The sequence below is a fragment of the Cynocephalus volans genome, chromosome 3 (genome assembly GCF_027409185.1).
Source record: "Cynocephalus volans isolate mCynVol1 chromosome 3, mCynVol1.pri, whole genome shotgun sequence".
Classification (NCBI taxonomy): Eukaryota; Metazoa; Chordata; class Mammalia; order Dermoptera; family Cynocephalidae; genus Cynocephalus; species Cynocephalus volans.
This window is the reverse complement of record NC_084462.1, coordinates 72,423,985-72,446,848: the sequence shown is the minus strand read 5'-3', so window position 1 is coordinate 72,446,848 and position 22,864 is coordinate 72,423,985. Positions and strand designations below refer to the sequence as shown.

At 42.1% G+C, this 22,864-nt stretch overlaps 1 protein-coding gene across 1 annotated transcript in view; it reads left to right on the top strand.

Moving 5' to 3' along the window:
- The window catches only part of LOC134372572 (IQ domain-containing protein H-like), a 153,953-nt gene that overhangs the window by 116,076 nt on the left and 15,013 nt on the right, over window positions 1-22,864 (top strand). Inside the window, exons 17-18 of the mRNA XM_063090034.1 lie at window positions 9,690-9,860; window positions 18,297-18,419. Coding sequence (XP_062946104.1) covers window positions 9,690-9,860; window positions 18,297-18,419 — 294 coding nt within the window. The remainder of the gene's footprint in view (window positions 1-9,689; window positions 9,861-18,296; window positions 18,420-22,864) is intronic.

The window sequence follows — 22,864 nt, the reverse complement described above, 5'->3', positions numbered from 1 at the left end:
TCCCTGTGGAGGGCCTAGAGCTTGGAGGGAGCCCCATGCCACAGAAGGCAGGCTGAGGAGCTGGGGGCCCTGGGATGAGCACCAGGAGTGGCGGAGGGAGGTGGAGATACCTAGGACAAAGGTTTCCTGTGTCTTGTGTCCTATGCCACTTGCCTGACAGCCCTGCCTCTCTTCCAGATTTGACCATGTCCACAACCACCCAGTCCAGGTGTCGATACAAAATGGAAGTCTGCAGAAAAGTGCCACTGCATCCTCAGACTTAATTGAGTTTTTTTGGTAATTGGCTAATACATTAGCATATTATGTGATGCTAATGTAGTATCCCTTCCGGCCCATGACTGCTTATTGAGCTCCATTAACTCTCTCTGGGCACTAGTCTGCTTTAGTGTATGAAGCAGGTATTTCTTACCCACACGTGGCAAAGCTTTTTAAAGTTTAGACTTGAAGAATAGCTAGAATAAACTCAGAAGACAGTTTGGGAAGTGATTTATCACAGACTCCCTTGATCAGTTATTATTTACACACTCAACTTAGATTCAAACAAGTGGCTGTACAAGTTGTGTAGATGTCCACCCTAAAATGGGTTTCCTGGAGACAGGGCTTTTTTTTTTTTTGTGTGTGTGTGTGTGTGTGTGTGTGTGTGTAACAGCTTTATTGAGATATCACATACCATGAAATTCACCCTTTTAAAGTGTGTTTAGTATATTCACAGAGTGGTGTGCAACCATCACCATTATCTAATTTTACAACATTTCCCTCACCCCTAAAAAGAAACTCTGCACCATTAGAAATCACTCCCCATATCTCGTTCCCCTCAGCCTCTGTAAACCATTTTCTGCCTCTGGATTTCCCTATTCTAGACATTTCATATAAATGGGACCATGCAATAGATGGTCTTTTGTGACTGGTTTCCTTCACTTAACATAGTGTTTTCAAGATTCAGTCATGTTGTAGCATGTGCCAGTGCTTCATTCCTTTTTATGGCTGAGTAATGCTCCGCTGTATGGCTGTACCACACTGCGTTTATCTCTTCATCAGGGGATGGATGTTTGGGTTCCTTCCACTTACTGACTGTTATGAATAATGTTGTTGTGAACATTTGTACACAAGTTTTTGTGTGAACGTGTGTTTGATTTCTCTTTGTCATATACCTAGGAATAGAATTGATGGATCATCTAGTATCTCAAAGTTTAACCTTTCTTTTTTTTTTTTTTTTTGTCCTTTTTTGTGACCGCGCTCAGCCAGTGAGCGCACCGGCCATCCCTATATAGGATCCGAACCCGTGGCGGGAGCACTGCTGCGCTCCCAGCACCGCACTCTCCCGAGTGCACCACGGGGTCGGCCCTCAAAGTTTAACTTTTTGAGGAACTGCCAAACTGTTTTGCAAAGTGGCTGCACCATTTTACAACCTCACTAACAATGTACGAAGGTCCCAATTTCTCTGTATCTTTGCCAGCACTTGTGAATGTGTCATTATTTCAGCTGTCCTTGTTGGTGTGAAGTGGTATCTTTCTTCTCTATGTTTTCAAGGAAGATTTTTCCCTTGTGTTGTTTAATTTAATCATCCGACAAAGATTTATTGGGTACTGCTACTATCACAAGCGCTGTGCTAGGTGTGCAGGATGCAGACATGAAAAAGAGAGCTCCCTGCTCTTGGTCTCATTCTCCTCTCTAGAAATGCCCCAAATGTAAACAAAATTGCCTTGGACTTGAAATCAAGAGTGCTGAGCTCTGGTCTGAACACTGCTCCTGACCAGGTCTCTTCCTCTCATGGATCCCTGTGCCTAGGGCTTGAGGGGACTAGACTACACCAACTCCAAGGCCATAGCTCTGACAGTCTATGTTTCTTGCCTCCGTATTCTGCCACCAAGGTCGTTCTCCATAAAAGACAATTCTGGTTTACTGTAACTGTCGAGGAAACTGGGAAGGAAAAGTGAACTCTGCTGCCAATTCATCGCACTGACAGGGTCAGTGCTAAATGCACATCCTCACCAGGAGAGGAGCTCAATTTGCACGACAGTCCACCATGTCCACAACAGTCCACCATGTCCACAAAGGATGCATACAGGAATCCTCCCCAATGGGAGCTACAGTACAAGAGCTTTGAAAATGTGCACAGAAGACTTTTGGAGATCATTTGTAGTAATCTTAAAGGTGCACTTCTCAACTAAGCAAATCATTCACCAGCCCTGACATTTATAGCATGAAAATTAAAGGAGAATAACTACATTCCACATGAGATTACTATATTGAATTGCCAGGGGAGAAGTATATATAATTACTAGTCCTAGAAGCCAATAATAGTTTATTAAAAAATTGGGTTTTCATGTTATTATAGATTAGTGCTTAATGTCAAAATAAGAAAGTGGCTTTCCAAAATCACATAGTAAAAAAGCAAGGAAATACTTGAAAAGAAATGAGCGTGTAATTCTGTACCTTAAGAATATAAATAAGAGCAGTTGGGCCATCAGTCTTGAAAGTAATAGAAGAAGGGTCATAAATTTAGAGAGGTGGTGGAAGAAATTTGGAAAAGAAAGCAGAGAAGGCAAGAGTGTATTAAAAGATTTGTAAATTTTTTTCACAAAGGTGAAAAATGTAAATATAGTTGTTGATGATGAAAGTTTAAATTTCAAGATTTTTTGTTTTAGATCCCCAAGTTAATTTGAAATATAGTTTCTGCACATCCTGAAAGAACTTCCAAAGTCACAGAGAAGCTTCTGATGCTATGAAGAAATTGGTCTATTAATGCTGATAATTAGGTGTCACAGAAAGAGCGGAACTGGGAGTCACAAACTTGGGCTTTGACGCAAGCTCTTCCCCTGATGTGGGACCTGAGCAAGTTATTACACCTCTCAGAGTCCTCATCCATAAAATGAAGAGGTGGGGCTGGTGGAGATCATTCTTGGTCTGCCAGGACAGGGCTGTTTAAGGCTTCTCTGGGCCCTAAGTATTTTTAATTTTAGAGATTCCACCTATCCTTTGTCCTATCAAATGTATTAAAATGCACCCTCATGGAATATGATTTAGATATAACTATATAAGACTTGTGTTGCACTTGACTGACATGTTCCACTATGTGGATATGTTTAAAGCATTTAGTTGTTTTGCAGGGTTTTTTCATATTCGGGAGCCAGAAACATTTATTTTTTCCAGAATCCAAACAATTTGAAGGCCTTTGAAAATTGTGGAGTTCCTAGACGTGGTAGACTACCCGTGCCTGAGTGCTTAGTGGAAGGGCCCAGATTTTTTGCTGCCTCTGACCCCACTGACTCCAAAGACCCAATGTAAGGCAGTGTCTAGGGTGGGTGGTATAGAGAAAGGAAGCTCGAGTTGCTCAGAGATTGCCTTGTGGAGCTGTGATTTAAGTCACGCCCAAAAGGATAAAAGGATAAATAGGATTAATAGAGACAGAGGGAAGGTCTCCGAGATGAATACCAAGAGTCTCAATTGTTGACCCGGGTGAAGGCCCCATACAGCGGAACAGCTGTCTTCACCTCTCCAAGAGACTGGGCTATCCCAGAAGCTGCCACTAGGTGGCAACACGCCAAGAGGCTGCCATCCTCTCTAACGATTTTTTTTATGTAACGCAAACAACTCTTACCAAACATCATAAGCACATTGATATTTTACTAATTAAAAATTCTTACAGTGCAGTATACCACCTCCTTTAAAATTAAGTATCAAGTGCATTGTTTACCACAATGGAGAGCTCAATGCTGTCTGGCATTCAGTGATGCAAGTGAGAGAAAGAGATGTCGTTTAGTAAATGCCTGTGAAAGCACGTTCTCTTTATGACAACTGGGATCCTGGAGCCTGTTTTTAAACAGCATCTGAGAAGAGGTAAGTGTGATCCCTGTCTCTGAGAAGGAGGCATGAATACCAAAGTCAAGAGCCTCAAGTGAGTTTTCATGTCTACCCTGACTCTGCTTGTGGCAGTCAGAGAGGAAGGAAGAAATAGTCAGGGCCCAAAACAAATTTGTGTCTGCCAAGGCCATTCAATAATGGTCTCATGCAGTCACAGAATCCTCACAACAGCCCTCAGGGACAGATACCATCAGGCCTGTGTTGATAGACAAGGAAACAGGCCCAGAGAGGGGAGGGAAGTTGCTTAAGACCACACAGGCAGCAACATGAGGCCAGCACCCCCACTGAGACCCTGTAGCTCTGGTCCAGGGCACTTTCAATTCCATGAAAGCCACTCACCCTCCTCCAGCCACCATCCTCTCCAGTCCCATCACCTTCATCTGCTGTCGCTTCTTTTCCCTACCAAGCTGCTCCTATCCTTCTCAACCTTATTTCACCTTGGCCTAAACATGGTGAGAAGCAGGGTGACCTGCCTCTGCCTGTGTCCCCAGAGAAGGCCTCAGTTCCTGTAGATTTCACCTTTCCCTGACCAAGGAGAGCCTGGAGCCGCAGGCCTAAGAGTGACAGTGGAGAAAAAGATGCCTTCCTACCAGGGACTGATTCTGATTCATTCCTACAGCTTAACTGATTTTACAGCTGAGAAAGGAGAAGAGGCACCTGAGATCTCAACCTACCCTCTAGAACATTGTTCAACAGAGGCATCTCGAACTTAATGCCCAAATTGCAAGTCTTGACTTTACCCTCTAAACTGCTCCTCTAGTAGTCTCCCCACTAAGAGAATGGTAACTTCATCTCATCTTCTTCCAGGTGATTAGTCAAAGAAAGAGGCAACTTGCTGCAGATCACAAATATTTGTCTCAGACTGATGCCAAAAGCTGGAGTCTTTAGCAAGTCACTTATCTTATCTGGAACCTCTGCTCCTTCTCTGTAGAATAAGAAGACAAGAAAACCTTGAGATGAGTCTATAAAACATGTATGGATTTTTAAAGCTCTGAAATTCTGGTTTTTCAGTGAATGTTATTTGATCCATAAATTCATCTCTTAATCCTATACCTACCTCAATGCCCATAAGAGAAGGTTGGCAAGAGGCAAAACCAAACCTTTCGCTACAGACCTTTATTTGCACTTGGAGACGGTCACAGAACACAGAGCCTGAGCACGTCGGTCCACATCTGCATGCTGTGCGACCCATCCATCCCGCCTGTCACCGGAAGGAGGCAGAAGCAGCAGGGTGAGCAGGCGGCCTCCATCTGCCAGCAACACCTAAGGCAAAAAGTACTGGGCATCTCTCCCACCCCTCCCACACAGAAGCATGTTATTACCTTGTCATCCCGAAGCTTGTGGCCCAGAACCTGCGAACAGAACAATTCTGGGCAAGCTGGCCTTGCCCCGGTCCCTCCCTGTGTACTGGTTCTCATGGGCCCGGGTCTCCATATGCAGCTGCAGGGAGCACTGCATCCAGCGCAGTAGCAGTCCTGTGGGGGCAGTGGGGCACCAGGGCCTCTCAGCACTTCCCTCCCCAGCCCCCTGGCCTTACCCCTTTGCTGAAGTTGCAATGGACATCTCTGCAACCAATTCAATAGAAACAGAATTCAAGTGACGAATGCAAGCCACATGCTTAATTTTTAAATTTCTAGTAGCACCATTTAAAAAAGTTAAAAAATAGATGAAAATAATTTTAATACTATTTTTATTTAACCCAACATAACCAAAATATCATTTCAACATAAACTCAATATAAAAATTATTAATGAGGTATTTTACATTCTTTGTTTCATACAAAATCTTCTGAATCTGTGTGCGTTTTGCACTTAAAGCACACCTCAGTTTGGAGAAGCCACATTTCAAGGGCTCAGTGACGACACGTGGCTGGTGGCTACTGTATTAGTGCAGATCTAGAATACACACGAAAGCCTATAATTGCAGTTATCGTAATTCTGCTCATATTAACAGTGGCAACATTTTGTTATATTCTTACTTAGTTTTTTCCATGTATAATATTATTTTTGCAAAGCTGAAGTCACGTTGCTTATATAAATTTCTATCCTCCTCTTACTGTTTTCTGCATCTTTCTAAATCATCAAAAGTTATTCACAATCATCATCTCTAATGATAATATTAGAGACTATCCCACCATGTAGATGTGCTGTAATCTTTAACTAATGCCCAAATGTTGGGCAGCTGCAGTTTTTCAATATTATAAGTAATGCTGAGATGAATATTTTTGTATTGCCTGTGCTCTTTTGTGAGCTAAATCTCTCTAGCTTTCTAACCATTTTTAACAAAATGATTTTTGAATATAGTACATCAGTCAGTCAGCTATCAACAAGTGACTTCTGACTGGGAGCTGAGACACCTTAGGTTCTCATGGTGCCCCTTTGATACCTGGCTCTGCAACCTAGGGCAAACCACTTCACTTTTGACACCAGACTCGCTCCATTTGTAAAGTAAACTGATTGTATTAGATGATTTTTAAGGGTCTTTCCAGCTCTAACCTTCAGTGATGTTTTTCCCTCGCCCTCACAACTAATCAATTAACCTGTCAAGCTAGTCATTATAAGTCATGATAAGCAAGTCATGTCAAAGTCGCCATCTAAACATTTAAAAATCCATCCACTTCTCCCCATCCCCACTTACAGTGCCTTTGTACAGGCCGCCATCATCACTCATCTAAATTGTGCCAGGGCTACCCAGTGCAGAGAGAGATTAGGTTCTAAAGTTAACGTCAAAGTCCCAAATCAAGAATAGGATTCGGTGAGAAGGTGTGAAAGCAGAGGGCTGGCACAGAGGAGGTCTCAGTGAATATTCACTGCATTTGTATCAGAAACCAGCCTCAAGAGACCCACCTGGATCCCGTTCCTGAAAGGTTGCTCAGGAGTTCACGGGGAAGCATTGGAATTGCAAGTGTGCCCTGCTGCGGAGAGCCCTGCCCCAGACACTGGGTGCTGAGAAGACAAAGAGTCAGCAGCTTCCCCTAAAGGTCTGACAGCCTAGAGGGGGAGACAGGAACCCCTGTACAGAAAACAAGCATGCCTCAGGCGGTGTCTTCAATGGAAAAACCAGATGGAGAACAGAACAATTATCTGAGCAAATCAGGCAAGCCTGCTGTTGAGGAAAAGGCTTAAGGAAATTTGTTCTGTTTCCTTTGTGAACCAAGGGGTTAGGGCAGCCTGGGGAAGCAAAGGATTTCGGCTCTAGAAAGACCAGAGTCCTGGTCTGTGCTCTGTGATCTTAAGCAAACCACGGAGAAACTTTTTAATCTCAGTATCCTCATCAGTGAAATGGAGACAGAGCAACACCAAACTTGCCCAAACCTAACCACCCACTGGACTGAGTTGCCGTGAGACTGAACACCCCAATCACATATGGGGAAACAATTATTAATTGGGGCGATATAATAGCTAACATAGACAACTGAAAATGCACCTTATAAAAATCTCCTCTTAAAAGAAATGTTTGGTAATCATAAGTAGCACTTGTATCAAACTTTATAAGGTAATATGTACATTTATTTTATTTTGTTTTGTTTTGAAAACTCTGTGTGGTAGATATGATCATCTGTTCCTTTTATACTTAGGGATACTGAGACTGAGAGCACTTAAATCATTCGTCCAAGTTTACACTGTCAGTGAGGGCTCTCTGACTCCTTGGTCCTCATTCTTCCCTACACAGTGCTGCTTTCCGATTAAAATCCTTATCTCCAAAGCATTCGTGTTATTATCATAAATACTAAAAATGCTTGTTATATAGCATTTCCCTTTGATCAAAGCTCTGAAAAAAAAAAAAAAAAAAGATGCCTGACATGCAAGAACAGCAAGTTCACTTTCTCATATTAAGGAAAAGTAGCTGTCCCTATCTGATCTACATTTTATGCCATACTGCAGGAAATACTGCAGTTGACAAGTAGGACATTTACAACTGCAACAGATACTTGGCAGTTAGTTTTTAACAATTGTTGCAAATGTGATTTATTTGCTATTATAAAAGGGCATTACTGTGCGAATATGACTTCTGAAATTAGCTTCAGTTTAGCAAGGGGCCTTGACAGCTTGACCTCTTAATATCCTTATAATGATGCCATTTACATTCAATGCTTACTCAAGTCACTCGCTGCTGGATTGGTTTGAGAGGAGTCCACTCTAGGGCAGATGTATTATGTATTTTAACATACAGAGTTGGTGAGTGGGGCACACATAGGCTTTCTATGGAGAAAAAATGTTTAATCAAGTCTTCATGAAAATGTTTTAGGTTCCAACTTCCTACAGTGAAAATGCATTACTGCTAATTACAGCATATTCCAGAAATACAATACTTCATGTTTTCTCCACAAGACATTTCCATGGCATGGATTATATTAAACCAGAACATGTTCTGATCCTCCACAACTTTAGCTTTTTAATTTGACTGGAGAATTGGTTCAGTGTAAGGATTGGCTGGACCAGGATCTATGCCGTCTCCTCTAGCAGGGAATAGGAAGAGGGTAGACTTAGAGCCAGGCTGAACTGGATTCAAATCCCAGCATCACCACATCCTAGCTGTGTGAACTTGCGTGCCTCCCTGAACCTCTGTTTCCTCATCTGTGACATGTGGCTGTTATTTTTTAGGTTATTATAAAGATCTGAGATGCTTGTGAAGCACCTAGCACACGGTAGGTACTTGAGACAGTGGAGCCAGTCGTGTTTTTGTTGCTTGTTTAAAGCTCAAATGTCACCTTCATGATGCAGCCCTAGGCAAACTCAGTCTGTCCTTTCCTTCTGCTTCAGTAGTACTTTGTTCCATCCCATTATTATATCATGTTACATTGTATTGTAATTAATTGAATATGTATGTATTGTCTTCACCTCTTGGTGGCAGGACCCTGTCTGTGCCTATTTACCTTTGACTCTCCAGTGACTAGACAATGATAGGCCTTGAACATTAAACTGAGGATAATTCGGGGGCGGGGTGGGGATTCTGGATTCCGTGTGGGGGTGGGGGATGACAAGGATAATTAAGGTTGATCTGCCATAGGAGAAGTAGCACATGACCTACTTTTGTCATTGACAGTTTAGCACATAGTATATGCTCAGAAAATATTTGTCAAGGATATTAATGAGCATTACTCCGTTATCTAGTAGTTGACAGTAACTTACAACTAACATGTCTATTTTTCCAAGCATTTTAATTTTTATTTCATCACGGATTCATCTAATAATCCTGTGATACAGCTAGGATAAGGAGTGATCACCTGTTGAGAGCTGAGGATACTGTGACATTGTAGGGTGGTAAACTGCACCTCCTTTCCTGCACTTTCCAGTAAAATGGGGGCAGAGCTAAGACTTACAGGCCAACCAGAAGTTTCCCTTAAGTATCAAACTGAGATTCCCAGAGAGGCCATCACTGCTTTTTCCAAAATCAGAGCAAACAGCCCTTTTCTCATATTGACTCACTCTTTCCCCCTCTTTCTGCTCCACTTTAGATCCCTACCCTCTGAAGCTTCTGCCCAGTCTCATTTTCCTCAGTAGAAAACACTGTACTCCCCACCTTAGAAATGGCAAATCATGGACAGAAAAATCAAAGTCAACAAGAGCCTTTTGGGACTAGACTCTCTGTTAGATTGTCTTGGCCAGAATTTTCATTTCTGTAACTTCCCACAAGAACCCAGAAGCTTCTGGTTAGAATCAGACTCCATCCCTCAGTTGAATGAAGCAAAGCATCTACTCCATGAAGTCACATGGTCACAGGTTTCCTTTGGTCTGATGCAGTTTGGCCCGGTTAGGGGCAGTTGGGGCTTCTGTCTTGTTTGCTGACCTCACCCTGCCTCCTATGGCTCCTGTTTTAATCAGGTCTGGGCGACGGGCCTCAACCTCTCATATAGTGACCAGCTGGCCCTGACTCGGCTGGCCTTATACCTGACAAACGGTCATCTGGATTGCAGTTTGAGCACCTTTGAAGTGCCTCGTTTTGTTCCGAAGAAACCCACGAAACCGAACCGCCTTAGTGCCCTGTCAGTACCGGTAAGCAACAGAAGCTTCCTGATCGTTCTGTTTTCAGCAACACACAACTGCCCCTTGCTGAGCTCTCTCTATGCCAGGCTCTTTGAGGACAGAAAGAAGAAAGAACCTCAGGCCAGTTACTGGAACTCTCCAAAATGGTTCCAGGAATGGTACAGTATTGGTCAGAGGAAAGGAGAGAGGGCATTCTAGAAAGAGGAAGCAATATGTGGAAGTGGGAAAGAACATGGGGTTTGGGGTTTGGGAGTACCTCTCCGCTCTCTTCTCATTTCCCTGGGCAAATACCTCTACACCCACTGCTTCAATTACCAGCTGTTTCTGATGAAACCCATATTTTTCTAGCCCCAATCTCTTTTCTGAGCTTTAGATGCCTAGATCCAGTATTCTGCGGAACCTATCTGCTTAGAGTCCTCAGGGTCAAGCTATCCAAAACTGCATTCATCATCCCTTCTCTTCGTGTACTTCCTCTTGGTGGGTCAGGACAGAGGCTGCTGAGATACCCCCTACTGCAACATCCAGTCAGCAACCAGGTCATGCAGATTCCAGCTGCCAAAATGCCTCCGATCTGACCCCTCCTCTCCCTCCACAGACACTGTCTTAGTTCCGACTTTCATCAGTCCACACTGATATTATAATAGCTCCTCTGAGTCCCTGCCTCCTGTCTCTTCCCTCAGCCTAAATGAACAGTGCAGTCCAGGTGGCAAGATGAAAAGCGAATGTGAGCATGTGGCTCCCCTACTTATGATTTTGAAATGACTCCTGTTGTCTTCAGGAGAATCCCAGCTTCCTGGTTTGGTTATTGAGGCCCTGATGGTCTGCATCTCCGCACAGCCACAGCCCAGTTTCTCATCCCTAGTCCCACCCCTAGGCTGGCTGGGGCCAGGGTTCTGGGGCCAGCCTGGTTGAGGTTAACCAGTCTCAGCACTCTGGGTAACAAAGGGGAGATCTCTGTGGGGACAGCGGGTAGACAGGCTCAGTGAGTCATGGGGAGAGTGAACAAAGGTCAGGAGGACCAGATGGCCCTTCATGTAAGAGTGTATTGGGGCTCTCTGGCCACAGCTGCTCTCATGGCTGCCAGAGGGCTTCTTTTGCCTTCTCCTACAACAGTGAGCTTTATACCCTTTTTGCAAATGAAGCTGTACTTGAGATCCAAATATATCAAACAGATAAAAAAGGAACTCCAACAATTAATAGGACCCCACACTGGTGTCCCATAAATACATTTTCAGAGCAATGTCCCCTGCCTCTCTGCTGAACTTCTTCAGGTCTAGGAAATGCCACTGGATTTAAAGAACCCTTGTTTGACTCTGCCCAATTTCTCCACAGTCACCCTAGAGAGGGTGCCTCGTGTCTTGGGGGGCTCGGGCAGCTTCCTCCTCCTCCTCAGTCCAGTTGTCTGATGAGGTAACTTGCTTACAGAAATCCCCTTGACCTCTTTGTTTATCACGAAGAGAAGCAGAGTTGGACTGGGGAGGAGAAACAGACCTCTATTAATTAGGTCCCAGGACCTTGCTGAGATTCGATCTCTCAGGTCCAGCCCCACTTGTGGCCTCCATCTTCACTAAAGGGACCTATGGGACCCTAAGTTCAATACTAGAGGGAGAGACAGCAGGGACACTTGAGCCCTTCTGGCTAGTAAATCTAACTCCATGCCATTTCTAAAAGGAAGCTGGAAGCTGAGTTAGTATTCAACACAAGACTTCCAAAGTCAATTTGCTGCATTTAAATATGTTGCTTTAGAAGGCTGTAAGCAGAAGTTGTACTTTGAATTAGAAGCACTCCTTCATTTTCCCCATTTTGCCTGTAGGGTTCATTCCTAGCTACAGGCGACATACGGGCATTCTCCTGTGATCAAGAGTCTTAAACACTTTTAGAAACTGCCTCTACTCGAGAGGAAGGCATTCCAATTGTCAATAATTGAAATGTCTCTACAATCACTGAAGAAAAGCTATGCAGGTTTTCTGATGTAGGAATGAATTGAAAGTGCTTTTGGTTCTAGAAAGATATAAATGGATGTTCTCACCTTGGTGCCTCTGTGCTTGGGTGTGCACACACTTCCGTGCGTGTGTACACACGTGATGGGCTATTTTTTAAAAGAAGCGCGTATACATACACACACAGTACAATTCACAACCAAACTGAAGCCTCCTGAATAAGTGTAAACAGCCTGTGGTGCCGTCAGGTTTACGATCAGTCAGTTGACAGCCCCCTTCGAAGAGTGAAGAAGAAAAAGGAAACGCACAGATAAAACCCCAATGATGATGAAAGTGCATCAAGAACTAATGCCAATGAAATGCTTACGGTTGGGGCCCGTTCCTTTAATAATATGCTCTGCAGGGGGACTGTAAGAACTGTTCGGGACTCTCAGAAGAGGTGCTGTACCATATCAGAAACAGGTGGCAGAGCTGTCATTTAGGCCTGGCTGGACCAGGTGAATGGGCTTCTGATGTAGTGCCCGCCACAAATAAGCACTTGAAAGTATAAACAATGTCTGGTAAATCCTAGAAGTACATGTTTTAGAAATGAAAAAGGAATCACCTAGCAACTATTTTCCTTTTAGTTAGTGTTCCATCAGAATCAGATAAGTTGTTACCTTTTCTACCAGTTTTCACTCTTTCTCTCTTTCCAGACCCTAGACACCATGGTTGGTGCGTGGCCAAAAGGGAACATCTTAAAACAACCCAAGTCATTTATTCACATTTTAACAGCACATGATCTATAATGAATGATTAAGTAAAACCTTTTGTGTTAAATTATGATGTTAATAATGATTCTGTCTCCTGTAATTTATTATGAATTCTCAAATGCTTCGGGTTTGATTTTGATAGAATGCAACAACAACAGAGTTTATGTGATGACTTTATTTTTAGAACTCCTTCTTTGAAGGCACACATTTCCCGGCTACTGCTGCTACTGTAATTATGTACAAAACCAATCACTCATTAGAGTTAGGATACATTATCTTCTAGACAGATGAGGCTAAATAAGCAACACATTAATAATTCAGAGAGCAGTTCATTATGCATGTGGATGCCTGCTTCGTAACTGAAATAAGAACCTCATCAGCCTCTGCCAACCCTTAAACAATAGTTCTGTGTTATTGCAGCCACATTCAAGTTTACGCTTGTTAAACTGCTACTTGGATTATTTTATCAAACATTCATTTATTTGTGGTCCCTTACTGCTGAGAACAGATTTTGGAAGCTCTTTTTTTTAAGTTAATGATTTGAGCAATGGGTGTTATTAATTCTCAGAATATTATAAACATGATTAATTTTCAGGCAGAGATTTATTACATAAGGATTTCAACTATGTCAACTGAAATGCATCACTGTCAAAACAAGTATCATGGCAAAAATAGAATATGCTCCACACTTCAAGTGCTGGTGCTCAGAACTAAATCAATTTAAATTGTGGCTGAAGTAAAATTATATTCTCCAGTGAAAAGGAGTATTTCGAGCTTCCTTTATTTGGCTCGAAGCATTCTTGTTAGATTGTGATTTAGAAAGGTAGTTTAATAAGACTAGATTTCTACCAATAGTATTTTGTCTTTTAATTTTTTTTCCCTTATTATACTAGAAAATGCTAAACCTCTGAAATTCCCACACATTCCAAATGTGGCCAGTGGGAATTTGGAGTGAAGAGCACTGGTCTGGCAGTCAGGGATCATTATTTCTGATCTCTCTGGCCTCAGTTTCCTTATTTGTAAATTAAAGGAGGGCTAAATGATCCCCAAGGTCTCTTGAGGGATTTGATTTTGCACGCCTATAAGATGGGGCTCTGTACCAAGCTTGGCTCAAGCAGCCTCGTGTACTGTGGAGGGCTGAAGGATGCGACATCTCCTATGAGGGACACTGCAAGGGTCCATCCCTCTATATTGCACCTTTCCCTTGAGGTATTTTTCTTGCAGAATCTTTTAGAAAGGAATAATATTGTTGTATCAGGTCACATCCAAGTCCTCATCAGCCATCACCTTGGCCCTCAGTTAATACTTTCAGCAAGAAACAACTAGAAGTAAACTCAGCAGGTATTTACTCAACCCCTGTTTTGTACCAGGCACTCCACTAAGCAGAAAGGATACAAGGATGAGTAGCGAAGAGCTCTAAGTTTACCAAAAGACACAAATAGGTCAGCAGATAACTATTTATGTATTAATATGATAATAACATCCAAAACATATTGAGCCTTTACTCTACACCAGGATGCTATACTAAATGCTTTACATGAATCTTTTTACAGCTGAATATATTAGGCAGGTACTGTCATTATCTTCATTTTTAGATAAGAAGACTGAAATTAAGAGATTTTAAGCAGCTTGTTGAAAGTTACTAGGCAAGCAAGTTGTGAAGCCAGGATTTAACTTCAGGGCTGTCAGACTTGAAAGCCTGTGTGTTTAACCATTGTACCATCCAGCCTGCCTTGCATTCGCTGAGAGGCAGTGATCCAATCCCAGAGCAGAGCTTAAGCTCATCCCTAAAGAAGTCTCTGGTTGAGGCCACGGAGAAAGCTCTTCTTCCAAAGGAGGACTCATTTTCCTGTGGGATGAGGGTGTTTCCAGGCATTTTGCCATTATCCACCGGCTTCTCCTTTGCTCTGAGCTCAGCTGACACTTAGTAGCACTGAATGGGCCTAATGGTCATGGAGGAGTCTTAGATTTTAAAAAGGAAATATGAGGGATCTTCAAAAAGTTTATGGAAAGATTCATCTTATCTTTCCACTTATTCTATTTTTCTACTAACTTTTTGAAGTACCCTTATATCAGTGGACATGGTACAGGTTTCCTAGATAGCACAGATTCCCAAAAAAAAACGAAGTATGGAAAAGATGATATAATTTATACCATAAACCATATGCAAAAGCTTGACTATGTTTTTCTAAAAATAAACAGTTCACCCACTCAAATATGAACGAAATATACATTTACAATTCTTGTCTTCAAAATCAAGATTAATGGGTTTTATTTAATTTTTTGAGGTTGATAACATTTCATTCCCATGGTTCAAAAGGCAAAAAGTGTAAATAGTGGTACACTGATAGGCCTCGTTCCCATTGCCCTGTTCCCGCCTCACTACACAAGGGTAGCCACCATTTTTATGTCTATGTGTCTTTTCAGAATATATTTAGGCATGTACAAGTAAATTCACACACAGATGATACCTCTCTCTAGAACAGTCTGGGAAATTATATTTATCATAGGTCCAAAATCCTTTCCACAAAGAAACAGCAACAAAAATAGTAGCTATCATTTATCAGGTGCCAGGCACTGTGCTAGGTGCTTATTTATTCATCAGAAGTCAGAGAAGTTAAATGATGTATTCAAGATCACACATACAGTAAGTGGCCTAGTCAGGTTTTGAACCTCAGGCTTTCTGACTCCACATACCCTTTCCACTACAGCATTCTGCTTGCATCCTCACTTCCAGCTCTCCAGGCAATAGAGGTCTGGCCTAGGATGGTGGTGGTAATGGAAAAGAAGAGGCAGCTGGGAGACATATGCCAAATATCCTAGCTCTTCTTTTAGATGATGAACCACAGGCCCAGGTCTGGGAGGAGGAAGAATTGCAGTCTGTATCCATAGAGAGGAAGAAACCTCAGGGTGGTTGGTCCTTGCTTGTTGTCCACTAATCATGTACTACTGGACAGTGAGCTCTTCTGCCATGCTTTGGAGCCAAGATACACAGCATTGAGCTGGATCCTGCTGCCAGATGCCTGCCTGCCTGCCTCTTCTGCTGACCAGGGCCTGATCTTGGTTTTGCTTGTTTACATACTATGGCAACATAAGACAAGCTTAGAAGACAAAAATAACTTTGGAATTATCTTGTGAATTCATGAAAATTACCACATAATTACATGCTTGGTAACCACAATGGAATTTCAGAGTATTTACAGATCACTTCCATGTGCAAAAGCTCAGGCTCTGGGCCTTCCTTGTGAAGGCAGGAGCATGGCACAGCCCGTCATTGCATGGTGAGCAGGTCTGGTGGCTGTGCCCTGCCAGTCTGACTAACCAGCTGAGCCAGAACTTAACCAGTTCTTGTTACCCTACTAGTTATTCCTGCTTAGTCCACCAGGGCCACACTGTCCTTCAGGAGGCAAGGCCTGGAGTAAATGCCCTGAGTCGTCATTCTCTAGGCATGGTGTAACTAACCTCTGTGCTTTGCAAATCACCTGCTTCTGCCCCAAAACACATTGACTGGCAGTACCTTGAATTACATCCTTTGAAGACTCTCTTAAATCAAAGGAAAATGCTAGCCACCTAACCTATTTCATTTATTCATGCTTTCTTTCATTCAATAAACACTGCCTGTTCTGTGCTAGCATCGTGCCCAGCCTGGAGATTCAGAAACCAAACAGTACCTGCCCTCAGAAAACTCCCATCATGTACAGAACACAGCCAGGAGCACAATGCCAGATAGGTCAGGGTGATAAAGTACAGTTGTGAGGCATGTGAGGGTCAAACAGATTTTCTTTTGTTAAAAAAAAGTCCAGTGGGTACAAATGGGATGATGCTAATGGAGGTGCACAACTCAAGGTGCATTAGCCTGTGGGGCCTACCAGATTTTAGACATGGACTTGGCTTACATGTGGGAAGAGCAGCCTTAGTCACCGCTACTGATAATGTGAGCCTCAGATGCAGTGCTTGATATAAATGTTGAAGGAAAAGACACTACGCGTGGGGGAAGTATATCACAAAAAGTGCATGAATTCTGACTGTGTGTGAGAGAGAGAGAGAGAGAGAGAGAGAGAGTGTGTGTGTGTGTGTGTGTGTGTGTGTGTGATATGCAAGAGAGGAAAGGACACTCATTCTCTTCGGGGCACTCAGCACATTTCCTCTGCATTATCTCAGAGACAGAGATAGAGCCTGAGGTCTGAGTATAATGAGTGTCGGGTAGCTGTGATCCCTTAAGCCAGCTTCGGGACAGCAGCACCTCCTTTTCCTACTCCTGTTCCAAGCCACTGCACAAGTCCAGACACCTAGTTGCCCAGCATCTGAGGGTCCCCAAAGTTCAAGAGCTGAGCCAGGTACTTTTCCCTTCTATGCCCTAAGGTCGACTATGGCCCTATATGCAATTCTTCAAAATTTCTAGTTATCCAAAGAGAAACATGGCTGATTGTCAGAGGCAAATTTCATATCTCACAAAGGGCATGCAACAAAACTACCAGGATCCATTACTTCATTTTGTACATATTAAATTTTAAATGTCTTTAGGAAAAAAAAAAATGTCTTTAGGAAATATATTATCAAAATACTTTGGGCCTACTGTAACCAGCCTCTTTGGGATAGCTCCCACTGATAGGCAAACAAGATAAAGAAGAGCAGTTTCTGAAACAAAGAAGACAGTTAGTATCAAATTCTAACACTGGCCACCTCAAGGCGGTGAGCTACGATCAGTGACTTGCTTCCAGAGTATAGTAAGGGAAGGGGGGAAAGTACCTTCACAGCAGAAGAACCTGTAAAGTTTTTGCTAAGGTAGCAAAACCTACCTCAGCCAGGTGATAAGGGTTAACATTGTCAGTGATAGGTCGTGTTGGCAGCATGTCCCCTTGATATGAGGGGATGAAAATGGCAGTTTATCTCTGTGGTCTTCCTCTCAAATGCATATTACCCCAGTCTAATCATGGGAAAAACATCAGACAAACCCAAACTGAGGGACATTTTACAAAGTACCTGACCAGTACTCCTCAAAACTATCAAACATCATCAAAAACAGGGAAAGTCTGAGAAACTGTCACAGTGCAGAGGAACTTAAGGAGATACGACGACTAAATATAATGTTGCATCTTGGATGGGATCCTGAGCTTGAAGACAAATTATGTTAAGTGAAATAAGCCAGGCACAGAAAGAGAAATACTGCATGTCCTTACTCATAAGTGGTAGCTAAAAATTAAATAAGTAAATAAGAAAGAGAGAAAGAAATAAAAAGAGAGAAATAATAATCACAACAATATGTTGTACTTTCAGAAGGAGAGAACAGAACTAGGGTTACTAGAAGTAGGAAAGGGGGAGGGGGGAGGGGCAGGGAGGCCAGCGAGAAACTGGTTAATGGACATGAAGAATGATTATGTATTTTAATGATGAATAAGCTAATTATCCTCACTTGACCATCACACATTGTACACAACTATTGATAGTTAACTCTGTAGCCCACAAATATGTATAATCAATTGTTTCAGTTTAAAATTTTTTTTAATTTAAAAAAAAGGAAAGAAAAAGGGAATTAGGAAAAAATTAATGAAACGTAGCAATTTGGTTTCTTAGTTATGACAAATGTACCCTGGCAGTGTAAGAGGTAACAATAGGAGAACTGGGTGGAGGGGATATAGGAACTCTCTGTATTATCTTTGCAAATTTTCTGTGAATCTACAAATATTCTAAAGTTAAAAGTTTTTTAAAATACTTTCTTAAAGAGTCTAACATTCAGTTGTGGTCTTTTCCAGGCACAGGCAACCAGTCGCTATGCAGTGATGACCACCCAGCTGAGGCACAACAATCTCTCCCTGGTTTTCCACTACGTTTTTCTCCAGTTATGTAAGGCCCATGGCATCGGCTATGACCTTGAGGTATGAAGGGTTACAGCTGGCCAGGGCTGTGGGTGATGCAGGTCGCTAATAATTTGGTGCCCCTCCAAACAGATACCCTTTAAATATTAGTTTGACATGTATTTAGGGGAAGGCTGAGTGCTGTTTGGGGAAGGGCAGAAAGGCAGCTCCATAGATGGTAGCACTCAATCCTGGGAAGATCAGTTCCATCCCCAAACTTGCACACCCACCTTGGTAAAGCAAAAACCTTGCAGCTTTCCAGACTTAGGAGGCATTTTGAGGACCATCTGAAACTTGCCCTGAGCTTCCTGACCCCACCCAAAGCTGCTAATCGATGAACATCCTCTGTTGTAGTCTGCTCAGGCTGCCATAACAAAATAACACAGACTGGGCGGCTTAAACAACAGACTTTAATTTTCTCTCAGTTCTGAATGCTTGAAGTCCAAGATCAAGATGGTGGCAGATTTCGTTCCTGGCAAGGGTTTGCTTCCTGGCTTGTAGATGGCCACCTTCTTGCTGTTTGCAGAGAGAAAGAGATCTCTGGTGTCTCTTTTATAAGGACACCAGTTCTATTAGATCAGAACTCCACCCCTAAGACCTCATTTAACCTTAATCACCTTCTTAAAAGCACTATCTCCAATACAGTCACATGGGGGGTCAGGGCTTCAGCATATGAATTTTGGTGGGACACAATTCAGTCTGCAGCATCCTTCTACCTACATATAGTAATTTCTTTGCAGAAGGAGTTCTGATAAAAAGTTTTTCCCACTTTTCATCTTCCAGTAATACGGGGGGCTCCTGCCCAACTGCTTCCTGCTAAGGTAGCTGGATGGGGGCAAGCAAGATGCAGTGTCTCATGCCTGAACTAGAGCCTCCACTTTGGGCCTACAGACTCATGCTACTCTGGAGAAACAGTACTGTGTTCTTCCACTTTGCTCCAGATTTTCAAATATCTGACGCTCGGGACCATTCTAAGACCTTGAGTGACCCTGTGTCCTCTTACTCATGGAAAACCCATCCCACATCACATCAAACATACTAAAACAGATTCACCTCCCACATGAAATACAATGGGTGTGTGTATATAGAGAGAGAGAGAGACTTAAAATTGAGCAGTAAACAGTTGATTGAATGTTTTAATTTATTGATATTCAATTCTACATTTATTAACTCTTATTTTTATACTTCAGAAACAGAAATTTTAAGGGGCACATATTTTTATAAGCCCTTGAGAAGCTTACAGACCTCAAGCACAGGGCCAGCAGTGAATAGAATGACCTGGCTGACCCTTGGCAATCCCCACCATGCTGCCAGAGCACTGTCATGGTGCACGAGGCCCCTTGGCTAGATTGATTCATGCTTTGCAAACACATGTAATGGAGCTCATATCCCTTTGCAAATTATATTAAAATTGATATAGTACAAAAAGAATGAAAAAGCCAGATAAAGCTGATTTACCTGAAATAAATTGTTGCATCTGCTGCACACAATCCCTTTAGAATTAAATAATTTTTAGCCCCAAACTGATTAGATTGAAACACTTCCATGTACCAGAAGGTGGCTAAATCTAACTCTAGATTTATCTGACTCTTTTTTCTTTTATTTTATTCTAAAATACAAAGCAGAACAAGCTCTGTGAATAGGTATGTTTGGCAGGGAAAGTCTCCTGCCCATAGGAAGAAATACTCCATCACTTTCTATTGCCTGAAATTATTATTAGAGATTTATTTCTTGGGCTAAAGGCTTTGTATCTGATTGAAGTTCTGGAACCCTTGGGAAAAGTAAAGCACCAAACTTTATGAGTTATTTACACCTGTGTCTCTGAGTTGATGAGATCCATTTCTAAGAGCACATTTTAGTAGGGGAAGCAGATTGCTGTAGCCCAGGGGGAGGAGGTGGGTGGCACAAGGATAGGGTTCCACAGAAGCTGTCAGGGCAAACTGAGGAGAGCTACAGAAAGTGGGGACAGAGAGGCACTGAGACATAGCCAGCACAGTTTTGTAGACTCGCCTCCAGGTCCCCTCTGCTAAACAACTTAGAAAGGAGGAAAGATGAAATGGGGGAGAAAGAAAAATATAGATTGGGGACAACAAAGTGATGGAACTATATGAAGAAGAAAAAGATAACAGAAGAAAAGAGAGAAGATAAAATCCAGAGACTGGAAAAATCCACCAAAAAAGGAGGAGGAGATAATTAGAAAGGAAAGGAGCAAATAAACAGAAGTACAAGGAGAAAGAAGAAAAAAAATGGAGTCATAAAAATCTGAGGTGAGGAGTTATGTGAATACTTGGAAATGTTGGACATTCTCCAGCAGTGTCCTCGCTTTATTTTTCCTGAGATGGGCTCTCATCTTCTCAAACCCTGGGGTCCATTTCTGGTCAGGACTCTGCACTTGCTCCCTTAATTGTCTTTACTTTGGGAAGTAGATGATGAACCAGCGTTTATGGAGCACCTACTGTGTGCTGGCCACTGAGCTGAGCATTTTTACTCATTCACTCCTTTATTCTTCATGTCCGTCCTGTAAGAAGGTTTGTTTTTACCATATTACAGTGAGGACTTTAGGCTTAAAGACTTGAAGCACTTTCTCAGGGTCACACAGTCAGTCAGGCATTTTGTGAAACTGACATTTGAACTCGTAATTGTCCACAAAGTCAAGCATAATTCTTTCTCTTACACCAAGGCATCTCCATGCACCTTTTTCCTCCTAAAGGACTATTTTCCACTAACTATTCATATTTCTAAAATATTATTACCAACCCAATCCAAAAATTCTGGGATTCATTTTAAATGGAATATTTCATCTGGGTCCTCTTACGTATTCTTCAGCTGAAGAAGCACAACTTCTCTTCATAGCCTCCTATGACTATCTCTACCTTGCAAAAGAGAAAAAAAATACGTGCTTATTAATTAATTTCCCTAAAGTGTTATTGCCTCTTGGGATTATGCTGAGTCTAAAAAGAAGATCATTTACCCAAATTCCAGCATAACCTCTGCTACCTGCTCCCACTCTTGGTTGAATTTAATGTGGGTGATTATTCCAGAAAAAGAAAGTAACATTAACAATGTATCATGTCAATGCTACCAAAAGGAGAATCCTCAAAAGTCCTTATTCTTGACATTGTTTTTCCTCCTATTATCATGACAGAATCTTGAACGATGTTTCTTGTCCAAAGTCCCAGGAAATAAAAAGGGAAATGAGAACACACTATGAGTTTATTTTTCCTTGATGAATATTGGAAGGAAGCATTGCTGAGTTTGTAAGCAACTTGGTGGGTCTCATTCCTGGCACTTCTGTAATGCCACAGAATACCCCCACTGATTTCCTAATGAAATGAAGTTGTAATGAAAGCCATGTGGAGAAAGGCGTCATGTTTACTGCCTGCAACAGTGTGGGGCAGGGCTGGTCTCACACATACACAGGCAGTGTGCCATGGTTCTAAATAGCTCTACAACCACCAGCAATCATTTCCTCAGGCCATGGTATGGCCATGGTGGGAATCAATAGGGCTTCTTACAAATATTCTGATTTTCCTCCTTCCAGGAACATGACAGAATTACACTTCTTCATTCCTCCCCGTAAAATTAGGCATGGTCATACAACTTGCTTTGGCCAGTGAAATATGAGCAGAAGTGATACCTTCCTTTCCAATGCAGAAGCCTTTACGGGCCACTTCCTGGGTGGCCATATGCTTTTTCCTGCCTTGGGAAGCATGGAAGCACATTGAGAGAGAGCTTCCATGGCCTGGCTCCCCGAGTGTACTAACAGTGATCAGAGACCCATGCCACGCCACTTGGGGAATGGAGCGTGAGCAAGAACTACCAAGTTTGTTTTTATAAACAACTAAGAATTTTTTTTTTTTTTTTTTTTTAGTTACTGCAGCATAACCCAGCCTACCTGGTTAATATAGAAATTAGTAGCAAAAGAAGGATGCCCCCAGAACAGAAACCTAAAATTTTGGTATTGGCTTAGTGGTCAGGCAAGGGGTGGCAAGGAAACTGTTAACGGAAAATACAAGGATGAAAATCCATGTTATGAAGTGGTAAAATATTTGGTAAAACTGACACCTACGATAATTTGGAAGGAAAATAATATTTCTAATGTACCTGTAGCTCTAGGAGAAGCAGTTGAAGAATATAATAATGTCAATAGAATATATTGGGCATTGCTGGCTTCATTTGTCAAGGTATTATACAAAAAAGTATGAGCTTCCAAATGAATCAGGCAGTTTGCAAGCAGAAATGAAAGGGAATAGAGAGATTCCAGAAAGTTGGTACTTTGCAGAGTTGGAAAAGCTGAACTGATTTTTAAACTTCAACATGGAGGATTTAAAAAAAAAAGTTTAAAAGGCTTTTGTACGAAAAAAGCCAATTAAAACTCAGCCTTGCAATAGGGGTCTAATTAAAGGTATGACATAACCTACTATTATCTTTTTTCCTTTTCTCTCATTTTAATGATAAACTTTTGC